Source organism: Xenopus laevis, chromosome 3S (assembly GCF_017654675.1).
Source record: "Xenopus laevis strain J_2021 chromosome 3S, Xenopus_laevis_v10.1, whole genome shotgun sequence".
In the NCBI taxonomy this organism is placed as follows: Eukaryota; Metazoa; Chordata; class Amphibia; order Anura; family Pipidae; genus Xenopus; species Xenopus laevis.
In genome coordinates this window covers 62,611,832-62,632,207 of record NC_054376.1, presented here as the reverse complement: position 1 = coordinate 62,632,207, position 20,376 = coordinate 62,611,832, and the positions used below count along the sequence as shown (strand labels likewise).

At 39.2% G+C, this 20,376-nt stretch overlaps 1 protein-coding gene across 6 annotated transcripts in view; it reads left to right on the top strand.

The window, feature by feature from the left end:
- The window catches only part of LOC108713014 (SH3 and multiple ankyrin repeat domains protein 3), a 188,728-nt gene that overhangs the window by 141,282 nt on the left and 27,070 nt on the right, over window positions 1-20,376 (top strand). For all 6 annotated transcript variants that reach the window (XM_041588398.1, XM_018255650.2, XM_041588399.1 and 3 more), the window contains 6 exons: window positions 2,303-2,454; window positions 11,872-11,985; window positions 12,493-12,568; window positions 12,898-12,980; window positions 16,506-16,630; window positions 17,160-17,295. In XM_041588398.1, the coding sequence (XP_041444332.1) occupies window positions 2,303-2,454; window positions 11,872-11,985; window positions 12,493-12,568; window positions 12,898-12,980; window positions 16,506-16,630; window positions 17,160-17,295 (686 nt within the window). The remainder of the gene's footprint in view (window positions 1-2,302; window positions 2,455-11,871; window positions 11,986-12,492; window positions 12,569-12,897; window positions 12,981-16,505; window positions 16,631-17,159; window positions 17,296-20,376) is intronic.

Below are 20,376 nucleotides of genomic sequence, written 5' to 3'. Positions count from 1 at the left end.
GTATTGTACAGAGTAAAGCAAAAAACTGTATATTGAGTTTAGTTGTGAGAGAGCTTTAGCCACCCATCCCTGAGCTGTTTGTGCTATAGAAGTCCCTGCCCTGAGTGGAGCAACCAGTGAAATATCATCCTTAGGTTTGCTTTGAAGGTAAAATGTTGCCTATATATTGCTACTGAAACAAAGTATCTTCTGGAGAATGCCTCTTAATCAGTCAAACATTGTCTGGTGAAGGTACCTTGGCTGCTCCACTTATTTTATTTCAAGCATGTGCAGGCGTTAAACATCCTCCCTAATTTGTTGAGATGTTTCTTTCATTGGCTTAGCATTTCTATTATCCTTTACACCAGGGAATACTGTAAAGCCTGCACTGTCTTGTTCCTTCAAATTGCAGCTTGACATCTGTCCAAATAGCTAGTTGCCCCTTAGAAACTTCTTCTGTGTGGTCAAAAATATATTTATTTGGCCCTTCAATTATATTGCTTTTGTGCGAACACTAGCATAGTCATTAGAAAGCAAAAGGGAAATGTAACAGCTTCCATATTTTGCATTCATGGCATCGAGTCCTGAGGCTATATTGAGATTGAGTGGCTTTTTCTCTGAACCATTTCGAACATTTACCTCTATTTGTTTTGGTTGCATCCTCTGACTTTATGGTAGGTCACAAAACTCTTTCCAGACATGCAGTCAGAATGTAGTATACACACTCTACTGCAATGTCCTCACAGTCTCAGAGTGAGTGACCACCTAGAGGTCTCTCTAGTAGGATGGTCTCTTTCTCTGTCACAAGCTTGCATTAATATTCAGCTCCCAACACACTCTCCTTCTCTCTGCAGTAATTCAAAATCTGTCAGCCAGCAGAGAGAGGAGGGAGAGAATGAAATTGCAAGAAAGTCACAGTATTGTGTGAGAGGAAGTGGTGATGATAGATGGATAGATAGATAGATAGATAGATAGATAGATAGATAGATAGATAGATAGATAGATAGATAGATAGATACTGTAGATATGGCAGGTGTGCAAAAAAAGTGCTAGTAAAAAATAGAGCTAGAGTAGCTGAACTGGAAGGAAATAAAAGTCAAACTGTGAATTAATGAAGAAGGACATATGGGGGTGTTTGACTATATGAATACAGAGTATCTTGATTCTAATACACATACATGAAAGCAGAGACTGAGGGTAGAAAAGCATCAGAAAGATTTAGGCCGATACAGAAGTGAAGACAGAGAGCCTAACAGCAAGAATGAAAGATAAGGGAGAACAAAATGGAAATTCAGTATAGCAAATGAGGATGAGAGAAATAAATCAGGTGTAGAAAGACTGAGGTAAAGGGAGAACTGAGAAGGTAGCCAGGAGTGATAAATCAACAGTTGAGATGATGCAGGGGAGAGAAAATGAGAGGATGTGGTAGAGAACAGGAGAGAGGAATGGAAAGAGTCAAAGATTAGTCAGGGAAGAATAGCAGTAAAGGAGAGAGAGGCCAGAGCGATAAGGCCATTGATAGAGGGTGGGGGTTGCTTATTGATCAATCTGAAGATTAGAAAGTGGTGGTGGGGAGGGAGGTGGAGGTTAGTGGATCTGGGAAATGAGTAGAGAGATCCAGGGGGAAAGAGAAGCATGAATGGATACCCCCTCCTTCACTTGTCCTCCCTCCTCACTCTCCCCCTCCTCTTCTGCTGACAGTTTAACTGAAACGGCAAAAGAACAGGAAGAACTGCATACAGCCGTGCTTTCCCTTCTTCTCCTCTCCATCTCTTTGCTGGTTCTTCATCGTCTTTATATCCATCATTGTCTTTACATCTGCAGCTTTTCACTTGCCTTTCCCATTATTGCCCTTTTTCTTCCCCTACATTCCGCTGTATTTTTCTTCTCCATCTTTTCACCCTTTTTGTCACAGTATCCTCCAGAACCTCCCTCTTTCCTCTCCCTGGCCTCTTTATTCTAAACTTCTTTTGCACATACCTATTTTTCTCCTCCATATCACCTTGTTGATTTCTTGTTTCCTTTTTAAATCTGTTTTGTGGATTTGCTCACCTGTGGCAAGGGGAAAGGTGATCTGAGGACCCTTAGCTTACACAGGAGCCCTCACTCGGTCTCTCACTGGGCAGCTGATACTTAAACAATGATTTGGCAGCAGTGTTTCGGGACAAACATGGAGACTTCAAGGTCCCCATCAACCGCTAAATGCCACTGTCCTCCTCAGAGCTGAAATGTCTAAGAGACTGTGGGGGGGTAGTAAGCAGCCAGTCAAACAGATGGCATGTCCCATCCCAATCAGCACCATCACTTATGTGTTTGTTTACAGCCCAGGGCCACTGGATATGAGGAGTACTGGCCCTCGGGGCCCCAAAAGGAAGCTGTACAGTGCCGTCCCAGGAAGAACATTCATTGCAGTGAAATCATATGAACCTCAAGGACCTGGAGAGATCCAACTCAACAGAGGAGAGAGAGTGAAGGGTGAGTTTTACACATATAATTGTTCTTCCTATGGGTCATGGAGAACTGCAGATTAATAGACAGGAGAAGCACATCAGCAATGGGATACTATATTCTGAGAGAAAATTAATAAAGCTTCAGTATAAGCCTTACATTTACATAATTTTAGGACCACAGGAGTTTGAACTTTATAACAGCAATCATTTGTATATAATAAAATATATACTCACGTACCAACACATATTCATTTATTATACACAATTATCTCTAATGCCTTGGGAGTCAAAAATACCTACAGTTTTATACAAAGAAGCAGTAAAACTGATGTAACATCACAACTACATAAAACAATCAGACTGATAGGTAAGTGTGGTGTAGAGTCTGGGAGTAGTATGTTCCCCAGTCTTATCTGAAGTGTGTCCTTGTTTTGGGGTTTACTCTCAAAAGTGCCTGTGACAGAGCTGCCTGTGGGATGTATGCTCATAAGACCGATTCTTAATGTAGAACATGTGTATTTTAGCATCTGATACTTGGGGTGTGTGTATTACAGAAAGCCCCACCTGTCATGTGTATGCATTTCAGAAGCCACCCATCCCTGAGCTGTTTGTGCTACAGAAGTCCCTGCCCTGAGTTGTGTGGTTATCAGGAAACCCTTGGCTTTGAGGTGTGTTTAGAACAGATGTACTACTGCCCCTGTGATGTGTATATATCAGAATCCTCTCATCTCATGCGATATGTGTTTAATGATGAGATCTATCGATGTGGGATATGTGTATTACAGAACATCTGAGGTGTGTGTTTCAGAAACCAAAATTCAGTTTATTAAGACAGCCTCTTGCCTCTGAGCTGCATGTACTGTCCAAAATGTAAACTGTTAAGCCCAATGGGCTTTTAGGGGTTGGATTTAGTAACCTGGTCTGAGCTTTCTGTGATGTGAGTTTATTAATCTATTTCCACAACACACTCCTCTGAGGTTTCTTAGTTGAACAGGCCATGGTTTACATAACATAGGTGCAAATATTAAAGCCATGCTAAGACCTGTAATAAAAACCAATAACATAATTGCTTTCGATGTTTCTACTAAACGTTACCTTTCTGGTTGATAGGGGTTGCTGCAAGGCTGCTGACTTGCACCTCTGTTAGTAAATGAGCCCTTGAATGTTTATGTGCACTATGTGATGTTCTTATATGTGCTTTAATTGTTCAGTTTGTGATATGTGGCACTTGTTCTTTTGGAGTGCTGAACTGAGCTGATCTCTTCACTGCTTGTGTTTATAATGCTGTGTGTGCGTGTGTCCTTCTCTCATATGGTTGTGTCTCATTGGCTGTTTTATTCTCCATGCTCCATTCCAGACACACTCGTTCATAATGTAGGTAACTATCATTCTGGCTACCTCATCAATTCTGTCTCTCTCTCATCCTATGTACCTTTCTGAATGTTTTCCCCTGTTTATCCTTTTTCCTTGTGTTATACTCCACCTCCCCTCCTCAGCACAGAGAGCATATTGATGTTATGAAAGAAGACCAGAGGAAAATTACAAATGGATCATGGTGTCCTGGCAGCGCTTTAACATCAGCAACTGTTACAAATAGCAGAAGTAAAAAGTAGTGAGGGACTAAGACTAGTCCAACCACTGTACTCGATAGCCGATTATTATAAATACATTGGTGCAAACGCTCAACCGAAATCTGGCATTTTCCATGTCTCTCTCTTGTTCCTAGTCTGCATTGGCATTGCTGTATAATGTTTGTATGAGTCACTTTCTCACATAACTATGTACAGTATCTTCTGTGTGGAAGTATGCTTCTGTGGCAGCTTCATCCAGTGGCTCATAAAACAAAATGTACAGGATAGGAAATTTCCTCACTGTACAGTTTTTGATATGTTCAGAACATCATTTTATCCTTGGCTTATTTGTATCCATCATTATGAGCTAGTTATAGTGTTTACTGTATCTAGTAGTAGACTGAAACTTTATCTATAGATTTTAATGAATCTATGGACTTAGAATGATTGTTATGGACATTATTACGTTAGTGGACAATGTAATAAGGTGTAAATGTTTTGCCCAGCTTTAATAGCCAATTGCAACCAATTAGCTGACAGATTTGCTGTTTGCAACATAAATACACATACCGGTACCTCTGACTAGATTATTACTTAAAGGAAAACTATACCCCCCAAACAATGTAGGTCTCTATAAAAAGATATTGCATAAAACAACTCATATGTAAAACCCTGCTTCATGTAAATAAACAATTTTCATAATAATATATTTTTCTAGTAGTATGTGCCATTGGGTAATCATAAATAGAAAATTGCCATTTTAAAAAATAAGGGCAGCACCCTGGGATCATACTATTCACTGTACTCACAAATATACCAACAAACCATACTTGTTAGGTCACATGAGCCAATTAACAGACAGAGTTCTGTCTTTTTCTTCAAAACTTCTTCCTGTTACAGTTAGAGCTGTAAAAAAATCTTTTCAAAATGAATGAGTTAATAGTGCTGCTCCAGCAGAATTCTGCACTGAAATCCATTTCTCAAAAGAGCAAACTGATTTTTTTATATTCAATTTTGAAATCTGACATGGGGCTAGACATTTTGTCAATTTCCCAGCTGCCCCAAGTCATGTGACTTGTGCCTGCACTTTAGGAGAGAAATGCTTTCTGGCAGGCTGCTGTTTTTCCTTCTCAATTTAACTGAATGTGTCTCAGTGGGATATGGGTTTTTACTATTGAGTGTTGTTCTTAGATCTACCAGGCAGCTGTTATCTTGTGTTAGGGAGCTGTTATCTGGTTACCTTCCCATTGTTCTTTTGTTTGGCTGCTGGGGGGGGGAGGGGGGTGATATCACTCCAACTTGCAGTACAGGAGTAAAGAGTGATTGAAGTTTATCAGAGCACAAGTCACATGACTTTCAAAATTGAATATAAAAAAATCTGTTTGCTCTTTTGAGAAATGGATTTCAGTGCAGAATTCTGCTGGATCAGCACTATTAAATGATTGGTTTTGGAAAAAAAAATTTCCCCATGACAGTATCCCTTTAATCTTAAAGAAATGTTGCATCTGTCAACACACTACCCCTAGTGCTGGCTTACTCTGACTTCTACAAATATTTGAACACATCATTTGTGTCAAATATCGGAGTACTCAATAAGAAATTCCAAAATTACCACTTCAATGAAACATGTAGCCAGCCCTATATGAATGCAATATTCAGAAATTACTGTTTAGTCTCTCTCTTTAATCTGGGCTTAAACTCACTCCTACTGATCATGTATGTCTTTATTAGCAATTAGAATGGTAGCTCTTCAGGGCAAGTCTTATTATAATTGTATTAATATTGTCTTATCCAAGTTTGCTACTGTTCATCTGAATTGTTATTTATGGAATTATGAAGTGTGAATTAATTCGCAAAACTGTGGTGACAATTCGTTGGCGAAAAATTTGCCACGACAATATTGGCGCTCACATAAAAATTATGTTAAAATGATTCTGATGCCCATTGACTTTAATGCATTTGGACCAAATAGTCACACAGGTTCAAAATTGACGCACATCAACATTGTCTTTACCCCCATTGACTTAAATGCGTTTCCCTAATTTTACATCGTTTCATGAATTTTGCTGTAAATTCACAAATTTTTAGGCGAAGCAAAACAGCACAGATTTGCCCTTCACTATTTATGAGAAATCTGCTCCCAGAGATGTGAAAATGTGGTATACTTCAGAGCCCAGGGAGTGAAGTAACAGTGCCCATTTCCTCTTAGGGAAGGTCTCATCCAGACCAGATGCCAGTAAGTAGATAGAAAACTGTTTATACCAGAGATCCCAAGGCACTGCTGGTTCTCCTGGGTGCTGCAGAAACTTTTCAGGGGGATGCACAGAGGGTTCAGATGTCCTTGTCACCATTGTTATATCACTAATGCGTGCAGGCTGTTATCAATTTACCATCTTTATTTTTGCACACCCAGAGAGAGAGACTAGCTACCAGTCTCCTCCCACTATTCCCAAGGTTGCAATATTCTGACATCCTTCAAAAGCAAGTAACTTTATAAAATTTAACACAGTTTATGCAAATACATACCACTAGCTATATATATTTTAGCATTAAGTTCTCCTAAATGTGACTAGCCAGCCTTTGAATTCTACATAAATTGATGTCACAGTTGAATCATGCTGATCTGTCCCCATTTACTGTTTGCATGTGGATCCTGTTTTAAGATTGCAATGGAACATTTGGATTGGCAAGTATTAGTGGCAGTAACGGAACTTCCCGGCGTGGGGGATGGGTGCAGGCTATGCAGCCAGACCCACACCCCTCTGGAAACAGTGATCACGGTGGATTTGTAAGCACACAAACTGCAGACTGGCCCCTTGTATGTTAATAAACATACTAGTTTATTAAAGTGGACCTGTCACCTACACATAAAAAGTTGCATGATGAAAGTCCTTTGCAAATTAAATATGAAACCCCATAAATTGGTTTCGTTAAAACATCCATACCTGTTATAAAGGTGTTTAAATATCTAAACTGTCAATCAAATATTACCTGCCCCGCCTCTATGCCCGTGGCATAGAGGAGGGGCAGTCAATTACTTTCACTTTCCATTCAGCACTTCCTACATGTCACTGCTCTCCTCCAATTCCCCCTTCCCTCCTCAGGCTCTATAATTGTGTAGGGCACTGCACATGGACATTAGGTCCCCCATTCTGGTGCATACACAAGATTTTGGGGTGATACACAATTTCCCTTAATAACCGTGTCCACAAAATGGCTGCTGCCTGCTTGCTGTGATTGTATAATTCCAAGACAGAAGGAAACAAAATTCAAATAATAAATACAGTGTAAGTAAAGTTTATTTTGCTCAACTAACATGATAGAAAAGAATTTGAAATTATTTCTTAGGGTGACAGGTCCCCTTTAACAGCAAACTTCCCTTTTAATTGATTTATAGCTTTGTTTATCGATACAAGTGGGTTAGAACATTGATTAATGTTATTCTGCTAGGCTGGATTATTGTTCTTTATGGTTATTATTTTGCTTAAGTTTTGTGTTTTTTTCTGTATTTAACCTTTCTGTCCATTTAATCTTATAATCCACCTCACCTACATTTCACAATATTCCTGTGCCTATTGCTTAGAAAAATAATAACTGCATAACATGGCACTCTAATCATGCTTGCTGACTTTTATTTAACTCGTGTGGAGATTTTGGCTTTATTGAAGCCGAATCTTTATAGTGTCATTTTGTCCCACATTAAATATTTGGAAATTGTGTTCTATCTACTATCTGCTGGTACTTTGTTCATTTAAATCAGCAGAGGTTGAAACAGCTGCCTGGGTCATTGATGTTTTTTGTGTGATAAGAAGTAGATTTTGTTACTGTTTCAGACAACCTGTATCCAAGCATAGAGAACACTTGCAATTTGCAGTTCAACTTTTTCCATAAGTTGAAAACTTAAAAGGGAATGTAATATGTTTCCCTAGTACAAAAAACGTTTGCAAAGACGATTGTGAATGTTAGTGTCCATGTTTGCTCAATCTGTGACTGATTAAAGTCCTCAACAACTTCCTCGCAAAGTTTGCAGCCAAATTGTTCTTGCGAAAGTTTGCAATGTATGTAGTTAAATTTCGCAAACACAAACCATTTTTTGTAACAAAATATTAAACTAAACTGCAGAGCAGGTGTTAAAGGCTTGCAATACGCAATTAAGATTCACAATGCAAATCTTTATTGGCAAAGTTTTGCTCTTTGCAAATTTTATTACATTTCCCCCATAGTCTTCTAACTTGAAATTGAGGGGCAATTTAGAAACTTAGATGCTAAAAAAATGCAAGTACAGTAAGCAATTGCAACCAGTTTTCATCTAATGGAAGTTAAAAATAAAACAAATGATCTGGTTGGTTACTATTTGCAACTGCCATTGTGTAAATTAGTGCCTGTGTTATTAAATGAACTCTTCAGTCTTGCTGATAGAATGTTGATAGTAGTTTGATTGATGCTCAAGAATAGATAGAAGAAGAGTCAGAATAAAAATAGTGGTTTGTTTATGAAATCCATTCCTGTGTTATTCTTCATTTACTGTTATAGTTTATTTATAAACGCCAACATATTTCACAAGACTGTGCTGTAGATTGTAGTAAAATATAAATGGTATATATCTATAATAAAGGATCAAATGAAAGAAGCATAAACAATAGGAGGACAAGATAGGAGCTACACACACGCAAATTGCATTTGAAATGGTGCTCTACCCATGTATTAGTTCACAGAGTGTGAAAACAGAGAAATAACATTTTGGGTGTACAAGCATAGCATTAAAGAAGACATAAGGCCACTCCTTCAGGAGTGGAACAAATCGATGATTCAGTGAAGTGCTCACGGACAGGATTTTCAGCCCAACCAGATCTTTAGTCCACTGAGTAATGCCAGTTATAAACAGTAACCCTGCACAATCCTGCCTGTCCTTTTAGAAATACTTTGATCAGTGCCTTCTCGTCTGCTCATCCTCCCTGTCTGCACATCTAGATTTGTACTTCTACAATTCAGGCCTGGACTGGGAGTCAAAATAGGCCCTGCCATTCCAAGTACACAGAGGCCCAAACAGCCCCTACCAGCTCTGTATATGGTAACTTTTTATGGAACGATACAGCAGCCCCTCTGGCATTTGCCAGAACCCACAGATTGCCAGTCCGAGCCTATTCTACATGCAGGGTGAATTCCAGTTGGGTGGCCTACATAGAGTACTTGATACAAAAATACACAAAACAGGTGTATATTGTATAATGAGAAGACTAAGAAGTCTGAAGAAAAAATAGATACGTTTATAGAAACATCGAATGAGAGATCAGAGGACTAAGGGAGGAACAAAACAAGAAGTCAAATGTGTTATGGTGTTAAAGTATTTATTTAGCCAGCTCTTTTGTTTCTACTTACTATAAATTACTTACTGTTTGTGTCCTGGTGCTGCCCAGTAACTCCCGCACTTTCATGTCAAACATTGCATTGCATATTGCTTAAAGGACAACTCAAGTCTAAAATAGAATAATGTTAGAAATGCTGTATTTTGTATAAAAAATATAAACATGACACTGCACCAGAAGCTCAATTAAACAAATGATTTATGTTTTCAAATTTGGCCGCAGGGGGCTGTCATCTTGTAACTTTGTTAAAGGAAAACTATACCCCCAAAATGAATACTTGAGCAACAAATATCAAATATCAAATTAAGTGGCATATTAAAGAATCTTATCAAACTGCCCTTTTACATCTCTTGCCTTGAACCACCATTTCGTGATGGTTTGTGTGCTGCCTCAGAGATCACCTGACCAGAAATACTACAGCTCTAACTGTAACAGGAAGAAGTGTGGAAGCAAAAGACAGAACTCTGTCTGTTAATTGGCTTGTGACCTAACAAGTATAGTTTGTTTAAATTGGCTTGTGACCTAACAAGTATAGTTTGTTTGGTATGTTTGTGTGCACTGTGAATCATACGATCCCAGGCGGCGGCCCTTATTTTTTAAAATGCCAATTTTCTATTTATGATTTGGCACATACTACTAACAAAGTATATTATTAAAAAATGGTTTATTTACATGAAGCAGGGTTTTACATATGAGCTGTTTTATGCAATATCTTTTTATAGAGACCTACATTGTTTGAGGGGTATAGTCTTCCTTTAAACATCTTTGCAATCCCAAGACTACGCACATGCTCAGTGTGGTCTGGGCTTCAGTTGGAAAGGTTAAGCTTAGGGATCGTCATAAATGATTAAAATAGCACAGGTCAAATAATATCTGCCAGAAGCCGAAACAGCAAGACTATACAGACTGTGGATAAAAATCTACACAGTTGTTACAGGGAAACAAAAAAGCTGCTTGAGTTCTGGGAAGTAAGGTGGGGGGGGGGGCTCACCTGTCGTTTGAAAGTATGATTGTTTCCCTGCACTGCAGTTAGGGACCGTCTGAAGCTGCTGTCAGAGCAAGTAAAACGAAGGTTGAATTTCACTGCATACAGTCAGGTTTCTTATAAAAATGGTAGACATTTTTTAATTAAAGTATATAAGACATAGGTTTCTTTTTCAATAAAGAAAGTAAAAATGGGGTTTAATTTTTTTTCCTTTACATACCCTTTAAGCTCATTGTGGGCACACAAAATATGATGCTTTGCACCTGTATTTAATTTCATTTTGCATCCTGATTTAGTTAATATGAACTTGTATCTTTACAAACAACATACACAATGAAAGCTCTGGTGTGCAGAGTTTCAAAGCATGGGCCTGTAATACAGGCTACAGGTTGCTCATTTATACGGAGCATTAAATCTCTCATTTGGAATCTGGGCCCAAATGTTGCAGGTATATATTTGCCTGTGCCAAATTTTGTGTAAGACTTTTGTGAATTTTGTGCATTGGAGTTTTTTCCTTTTCCGCAGTGAGCATTTCAATACCCAATCTAGTGATGCTGACTTTGGCCAGGATATATCATTTACTGTGTTTAAGATACAAAAAAGTAAATATCAGGTTCTGTCCTCTAACAATCTATGGGAGTGGATTCATGAAAAAGGATAACAGAGAACCTAATTGCTTTTCATGTGTGTTAAGCCAAACCTGCAACCATTTTAATGGGAAGGGCATGTACCCAGCTAAAAATAGATCCAACCAATGTACACAAAGTATAGGTTATACCTAGCTATTCATGGATAAAGTTCTTTTTTTACAAAAGTAACATTTATCCAACTATGAATTGTTATTTTATATGCAATGCCTTATTTTAAAAATTGACTTCTCAATAAGACATGAATGAGCTGCTGTATGAGTGTGTCTGTATACAGTACATGGGCATGGTATTAGTAGTTAAAGAAGGGCACAAGTGTGCGAGAAATGTATTTTCATAATGTTATATAATGCATAAAGGAACTGTACTTTTAAATGGAATATTTTATATTCTGGATGATTAACTATCAGCTACAAGCACTTCAGCATCAGTTCTCATTTTCCCTGCCATACTCACTTATATCTTTCAAGTGCAGCATGTACTATATATAGCCCAACTCTATTAATAAGCAAAGGAGAATTAAAAAGCAGTCTCCTTACTTCCCACTTCTGTTCCAGTGCTTTCCTAATCCAGGGATGTTCAACCTAAAGTCTTATATTTGTTGTTGAGCTATATTTTAAGCATTTGTCAAAAGCTGATGGATTCCACAGAATGCCACTTGTAATTGCACTTCAACAGCAGCTCAAGGACCCTGGTTGGACATCCTGGTTTTGTCTAACCTATTCCTTACACCTGATTTCATTGTTCCTTTTTGTGTTGTCTTTTTTTTTAATAATTGCTGAATTTCATGCAAGTGGGTTAATGCCCAATTAACTGGTAAGTGGCATGTACCTTACTTTTTCTCCCAATATTAATTCTTGCCTTTTTTCACAGTGTTGAGCATAGGTGAAGGGGGCTTCTGGGAAGGCTCCGTGAAGGGCAGAAGTGGCTGGTTTCCAGCAGACTGTGTGGAGGAGGTTCAAATGAGACAGCCAGATCCAAGGCAAGGTAAGATAAACTAACCATAATCCATAAGTATGTGTGAACATAATATATATTCTCGTGTGTAGCACTGGTTACATGCATTAGTTTTTTAGGTCACTCTTGGGATTTAGAGTTCAGTTGTAGAGCTGACATTATGAAGAAAAAAACAGTGGCTTGTTGATAGGGTTCTTGGTATAAATAGCAAAACTTTAGGAAAAGATTTGCAGACCTTAACAAGTACATCTTAAAAAAAGAGAAGGTTACAAGTGTATATTCTACCGATTTACTCAAGATTTACTCAACTCTTAAAGGTTCCAACAAAATGCTATTACTCATGGCAATAGAAAAATAAATTAAAATATGAAAACTATTTTAATGCATACAGTATTTCATCTATAAATTATTTATTGGGCCCCATATTTTTCTCATTCCATCTAAAGCACAGTACACATTTGTTCTACCAGATTAAACATGTTCTATCCCAGTACTACACTTCTGTAGGCTAATTTAAAGTCACATACTTTACCATAGAAACCCGTGAAGATCGAACAAAGCGACTCTTCAGACATTACACAGTGGGATCCTATGACTCTTTCACATCACACAGGTAAGATAAGTGTACCATGTTCAGGCAGAAAGAATGGTCACGGTGTTGGACTGAGAGCCACTGTAAAGAAAGTATGGCAGACAGTGATAGAGCAAAAAAAAAGACATAATAAGACATAATAAAGGATAAACTATTTGGATAAGTGGGCTGTAGCCCAAGGTTACTATATTGGCTCCTGGGACACACAGTAATTAGGCAATTGAATACAACAAGAAATAAAAGAAGAAATAAACAATATTGTGCACGCATTAATGACCTAGAAAGTAAGATTACAGAGTGAGGACTAATACAGTATGTGAGAAAAGTGACTTGCAATGTGATTTTTGCAGTGACTACGTCATCCAGGAGAAGGTAGCACGGTTGCAGAAGAGAGAACTGGAGGGATTTGGCTTTGTACTGCGAGGGGCAAAAGGTAAGGACTTTAAAGTCTCTAAAAATAAAGCACATAAAAAATAAAGCAAGATCTGTCTAAGAACCTAAAATCCAGCTATTCATCTAAAGTCAACAGACCAGGAAACGAAGGGTACTTTTTTTTGTGCTGCTTACAAAGTCACACAAAGTTTCAATGACTCAATTGAAGCTTGCTGCTATTGAACCCTTTCTAAGCAGAACTCATCATAGGACATCATTTATTCTGTAGCATTTATGTCTGCCAATGACAGGACTAGTGTCTGATACAACTAGGCATGGTGTACCATGAAAAAGCAGCAGGCACTCACAGATTTCTGAGACAGGCATAGTAAAAGATCTGGAATCTTCATTTTAGGAAAACATTTGACATAGCATGGCCTTATGCGTTTCGTACTCTAGGCATCATAGACTGAACAAACAGATACAAGATAATGAATATATACCCTGATCCCACCAATCAGTGTAAGCCATTAATTAACCAATGGCACATGAGGGGGAGGGACACTAAAAACAACTAAAATAGTCATTACTTTTTATTGGTTAGTGTACCACAAAGTAAAATAACTGATAACAGTGGGTCATTATATCACAAAAAAAAATCTGTATTTCAATTAGAATCCTGTAGTGTTGCTGTAACAGTATAGTATTGTACCTCTTATGTCTTACTAGCAGATTTCTCCTTGGTATAACTCTTGGCTATATAGTGAATTACTCTCACATATCAGTAGGCTGATAAGTGTCATATTAAATTAGGGGCCCGAGCCTTACAATAAAGGGGAACTAGTGAGAGTGAGTGCAGCGGAGCTCACGGGCGCCATCTTCTTCTCTTCAGTAATCTTCGTGTCAGTTGTCGCGAACCGGAAGTTTGCTCCAACTGCGCATACGCCAATACGCCGCTCATCTCATGAAGATTACCGAAGATGGCAACCATAAGCTCCGCTGTGCTCACTCTGCATGTGCGGTCGCTATTTCTAGAGGGGACAGAATTCAGGGGTAAGACTGTGCAGGGGGGAGGCAGGAGGAGGGCCAGTGGAGGGGGGCCAGTGGGGACTTATAACCATAGGAGGTTTAGTTCTCCTTTAAGGATTAAAAAGCAAGCTATGGAATGACATATAATAATATATATAATTATGCTTTCAGAAAACAAAACTAAAATAATTTCATGGTGATTAATGCCTAGTAGCAATATACATATATTTTTATCATAAATGTCTGCTGATGATTGACATACAATTAATGATTTAAAAGAAGCAGTGCAGGACATTCTCACTCTCTGTACATTAGTGTGATTAAATGGTTGGTTGGCTGGTTGAAATAGGGTGTGAGTGTCAGACTGGAAGCTCATGCCTGATGATAAGCATTCCATTCCCGTGGAACGGGTAATTGCTGACTATAGATACTTTGCCTGCCCCTCGGTGCTACATTAATTGGCTATTCCCTAGTAAGTATTGGTTATACCTAACCTATGGACTCTACTGACAATACTTTCTTCTGGGTGCTACAACGTAAAATTCTCTATATTTTTTAATTTAAGTACTTTTATGCACTTTTGTCCTGGGTCTTGCTGAGATCTGTATCACACACTGGTCCAAAAGGCAGGGCTGGCAGGTGCACGGCAGCCCAGTCCTTACCAATTGGCCAAAGGGCAGGGTGTGTGTACCGGTCTACTTTGTAGACTAGACCTTGGACAGAGACTTTAGTGCAGGGATCACCAACCAGTGGCTCGTGTTGTTGTTTACCATTTTTTAATTCCTTGCTTGGAGGATACTTTATTTGCAACAGGTGCACTGCCAAACAGAACCTCCTGTAGGCTGCCAGTCCACATAGGAACTAACAAATACCCAATCACAGCCCTCCCCCCTTGGAGTTTTTCATGCTTGTGTTACTCCCAAACGCTTTTTACATTTGAATGTGGCTCACGGATAAGAAAGGTTGGGGACTAATGCAAGCACAGTGTGGAAAGTGCAGTTTCAGCTGTAACTGGCCATGTTTTTTACCCAAATGTAGCACTTATTCTTAAAATTCCAGCATTATTGCACTTGCAGTGTTTTGTCTGAGGTATCAAGACAAGTGCAAAACTAGCGCAATTGCACATGCATGATTTGATAAAAAGAGAAAAGATTGCACGGAGCTCAGTGTCAAAATGATGGTCACACATGATTCTATAATTTTTTAGGGGCAAGTCTGCTGTGCCTATTAATAAAGTCCAGTGCCGACTTTGGAATTGCCACCTTCATGGTGGTGACAGTTGCATGGTTCTCCTACATGAGGAGGTGCACTTGTGCAATTCATCAGGACTGACCTGGTGACTTGGTGGGTGCAAATATATGCTAGTAGGGGTGTGTACAAATCTTTAATATATAACATCTATACATGCACTACATGTGTTCATCTTTGTGCAACCACAAATGTGTTTGCAATGAACCCTTTTGTTTCCATCCTACTTCCTTTTCTTGGCAATTTGTATTATAATACACTGTATAAATGTAAACAAATGTAGGGGACATGAGGAATCCTTCCCCTGTTTGTCTGCCTGTGACATCATCCAGCCCAGTTGCATGCTGGATAGCGATCTGATTGGCTGGGAACCCCAGTGCATCCTTGGGAGAAAGGGTGTGCCTAACTTTAGAGCCAAATGCACGGGGTCTCCCAAGGGTAGAGCTGAGAGAACCAGCGTGAGTAGCTGTAAGACTGTAAGGTACAAAGAAGAAGCTGCTGAATCTGGGGAGATTGAGCCCAGCCTGTCTCCTGCCAAGCTGCTGCAGAAGGAGAAATGTGCCACTAGTGAGATTGATTCTGCTGCAGAGCTGTGTGTGATCTCCAGTGTGAATTCCTCTGAGAGCACCCCAATGAGTGAGCCACCAAAGGGAGGATACTGGCACGGATACACATACTGAAGACAGGTTTTAACCATTTACCTGCTACGAGAGTGCTGCTGCCAACTTTAAAAGGGAGAGGTACTTTTGGGGAATAAGGTAGCGCTACCTGGGGAATAAGAGCTCTGGGGAAGGAAAATCCTTTGAACTGTGTGGGTATTAACCCCTTCCGGAGGATTGGGACTGTGATATATACCGGGACTGTTTAAAGCAACAGTTACGCACCTAATAATGGTTTAGGTAGAGTCCCACGTGTCCCCAGTGTAGGAGTGAAGTCTGTATTAGTTGCCCAAGTGTTTACTACAGTTTATATAAAGTTTATATTTGTTTATTTGCAAATTGTGTGTTTGATTATTCCTAGTGGAACCCCCCTGAGGTGTGTTCCTCAGTGTTCAGGCACTGCGCTGTAATTCCCAGTTCCCAGTACTTTTCATATGCAAAAGGGACTCAGAGCCCCTGGATTGCCGAGGGTAATTTGCTATTTAAAGAGACAGTAACCAAATTAGTGTCATACAATATATAAATGCCATGTGTTTCGTGGTGACAAGGGATTATTTAGTGTTTTGGACATGCAATCGGAGCCATTGACCTATATTTTGTTAGTATAAACCATTCAAATAACACTGTGAAACACTTATGTGCTTATGTAGCAGAGACACCAATTGAAGAGTTCACACCCACACCTGCCTTCCCTGCCCTGCAGTATCTGGAGTCTGTTGACGTGGATGGAGTGGCCTGGAGGGCTAGCCTTAGAACTGGGGACTTCTTGATAGAAGTATGTATCCTGTAACCATCACATCTTCCCTCTCTTTGGAATTTTAGGTCCCCTATTCAGAAAAAAACTATTTGTTTGTCCTAGACCAGTGATCCCCAACCAGTAGCTCGTGAGCAACATGTTGCTCCCCAACCCCTTGGATGTTGCTCCCAGTGGCCTCAATGCAGGTTCTTATTTTTGAATTCCAGGCTTTTGGTTGTACAAAAACCAGGTGCCCTACAAAACAGAAGCTCCTGTAAGTTGCCAGTCCACATAGGGGCTACCAATAGTCAATTACAACCCTTGCTTGGTACTAACCAGGAACATTTTTCATGCTTGTGTTGCTCCCCATCTCTTTTTACATCTCAATGTTGCTCACGGGTGGAAAAAGGTTGGGGACCCCTGTCCTAGACTATCCTTTTATATCCCAGATGTCCTTAACATCTTCCTGCTTAATTTATTCAGTCTTATATCCCTCCAAATATTCCCTCTGTTTCAATTTTGTAACTCTTTCTTTCTCTTTTTATTTACTTATTTTTATATTTAACAGGTGAATGGGGTAAATGTGGTGAAGGTCGGACACAAACAAGTGGTATCTCTAATTCGACAAGGAGGTAGCCACTTAACCATGAAAGTTGTATCTGTGAGTCGAAAACCTGAGAGCGAGGAGTCTATGCGCAGAAGGGGTAAGTGTACATGGATGGATAAGAATTAATAAGTGATAGAAACCATAAACTGTAACTTACATGAAGTGGGTGGGAGTCTTTACAGGTGTTTTAATGAGTTGTCACATGCATTCTGTACGTAGAAAGTAAAGAAAGCTGTAGCAGTCACCAATTGAAACAATGAACTGAAAAGAACTGCAGGGATCAAATAAAGTTTCTGATGGAGTAGTAAATTTATTGAACTTCTATATTCATAATTTACAGCCAGGGTTTAATTTTAGGAATTTTTCACTTCCCTCGGGAATGTAATATGTTTCATTAGCGCAAAAATAATCCGCCAACATCTTTGTTTGCTTCATTTTTGACTGATGAAAGACCTCAACAACTTCCTTGCAAAGTTTGAGACCTAATTGCTTTTGCGACCGTTCACAGTGTATGTAATAAAAATTTCGCATTCGCAAACCATTATTTTGTGACAAAATATTTAACAAAACTCTCGAGCAGGTGCTAAAGGTTCACAATGCACAATTAAGATTCTCAATGCAATAAAAGTCAATCAACAAATACGTATTTACATTGCAACAGGTGCATTTTTTTTTTGCTCTATGCGATTTTTATTACATTTCCCCAGATATCGATAACATTTCGGCCAGATATCGATCAGGGAAGCCCCAATACATGGGTCAATAAGCTGCCGACTCAGTCTAGCGGGAACTTTTATTGGCAAGTGTATGGCTTTAAAACAATATAACTGATGCATTTCAATTACATGCTATATCAAGTCGCTTCCTGGTTCTGAGGATCCTACATTGGGGCTTATCCGGCACTCTTTACTGGTACTACCCTATAATCATCCCAGTAGTAGTTATTAGTGAGAGGTGTAGGAGAAGCTACATTTCTCGACTCCAGACTCCCATCAGGTACATGACAGTATCACCTCATCCTACAGTTCCAGTTGTTACAGTTCCTGGATCCCCACCAGAACCAAAACTTCAAATGCCTAAGCCGTTTTCAGGGGACAGGAAGCATTTTTATCAATGCCTGTCTTCTGCTTTTCTCCATGAATCCCTGTACGTAAGCTACTGAAGAAGTTTCTGTTTCTAATGCTAACGGACTACTGCTGCACAAATATCGCAGTCCCCTCAGAGAGGAACATGGGTCCAGTGAAGTATGAAACTGAACCATTAACAATAAAGTTATGTGAGCATACTGAAGTCTTGTCCTTTGACGTCTCTACTCCATCTATCCAGTAATCTTGAGGTACTCCTAGTTGTGAATCCACAATCCTGCAATTAACTGGCAACCCAATGAGAGAATGTCAGTCCCATGTGTCAGAACCTGTTCCTCCTGTATCAAGGATCTTCCAGGTCTTTTGGGAGTTAGAGATGTTTTTAATGAGAAAGGGGCTGAGGTTCTGCCCCCTCATAGGATCTACGACTGGCCTATCAACCTACTTCCTGGTGCCAATATCCTTTTTGGCAGGAAATATCCCTTGTCATAACTGGAGATGAAATTCTTAAAGGAGTATATTGATAAGAATCTCCAAAAAGATTTCATTAGTCCTTCAACATCTCCCACCGGCGCAGGAATCTTTTTTGTGGAAAAAAAGATGGTTCCCTTTGCCCATGCATTGACTACAGGGAGCTCAACAAAATTACATTTAAGAACCAATATCCTCTGCCTTTGGTCCCTGAGCTTTTTCAAACACTCCACACAGCAAAAGTTGGATCTTCAAGGTGCTTACAATTTGGTCCGAATAAAGGATGGCTGCTTTCCGCACCCATTATGAACATTTCGAATATGATGCGTTTTGGACTTTGTAATGCTCCCACTACCTTTCAACACTTTGTAAATGATATACTTAGAAATCTTATAGATAATCTTTTGTGGTTTATCTAGATTATAATTTAGTCCTCTCCTCTTCATTATTCGAGCTTTGTGACTATCTCAGAAAGGTATTCTCAAGACTTTATTTGCATCAGCTTTACGTGAAACTTGAGAAATGCAAATTTGAAAAATGTTCTATTGAATACATGGGTTTCAGAATTTCCCTCAAAGGCATTTCTATGGTCCCTCATAAAATTTCTTATATCTTGGATTGACCTGTACTATCCTACCACAGGCGGTTCAAGGCTCAGACTGAATTTGAAGATCTTAAAAGACAATTTACTTCTGCTCCTGTTTTAATTCATCCAGATCTTTTCTCTCTTCCATTCGTTGAGATGAAGGCATCTGAAATCTCTATTGGAGCAATTATTTCTCAGAGAACTGGTTCTACTGCATTTCTTCATCCAGTGGCTTTTTCTCCTGGAAACGTTAATCTTCTAAGAGAAATTATGATGTGGGCGACCAAGAACTCCTAGCAATCAAATGTGCTTTTGAAGAATGAAGTAATTTTCTGGAAGGAGATTATCACCCCACCCCGTTCTTGTGCTTTCTGATTATAAAAATCTGGAATATCTAAGATCAGCTAAAAGGCTCCTTCCAGGCAAGCAAGGTGGGCTTAATTTTTCCACAATTAATTTTCATGTAAATTTCAGGCATGGTTCTAAGGATGGTAAGACGGATACCCTTTCTTGTATGTTCGAGGAATTTTAAAAACTTGTAGAAGTGGATGAAACTATTCTAAAGTCTTTTCACTTCTTACTTTTGTTTTCTGGACTATTAACAAAGATTAAGAATGCTTCCAAGCAAATTCAGTTTAAGGATGCCATTTCCCAACATGCATTGTTTCTTTACAAAGACAAGATGGAATTTCCCGAGATGCACTTTTTCTTTACCAAGATCTTATAGCAGTGCTATGTGTATGGTGTGAGACAAGTAAATACCTTCTGTTTTCAGAAGGCTTCACTTTGCATGTAATTGCTTGCGAAGGGCTTTTTGGCTCCTTTTAACCCATCTCACCCTAACCAGGTTTGGTTTTCTTTATTGCTACTCTACAAGTCCTACCCCTTCAAAAGCTATGTTCTGATATCTTGCACTGATGAGATCTAACAAGATCAAAACAGGCTGTCTGCAAGTTTGGATATATGGCTCTGAACCATTAGGCTGTATCTGTGCTATACAAGCAGCAGTTCTGGATGCATTGTTGGCCAAAGGGAT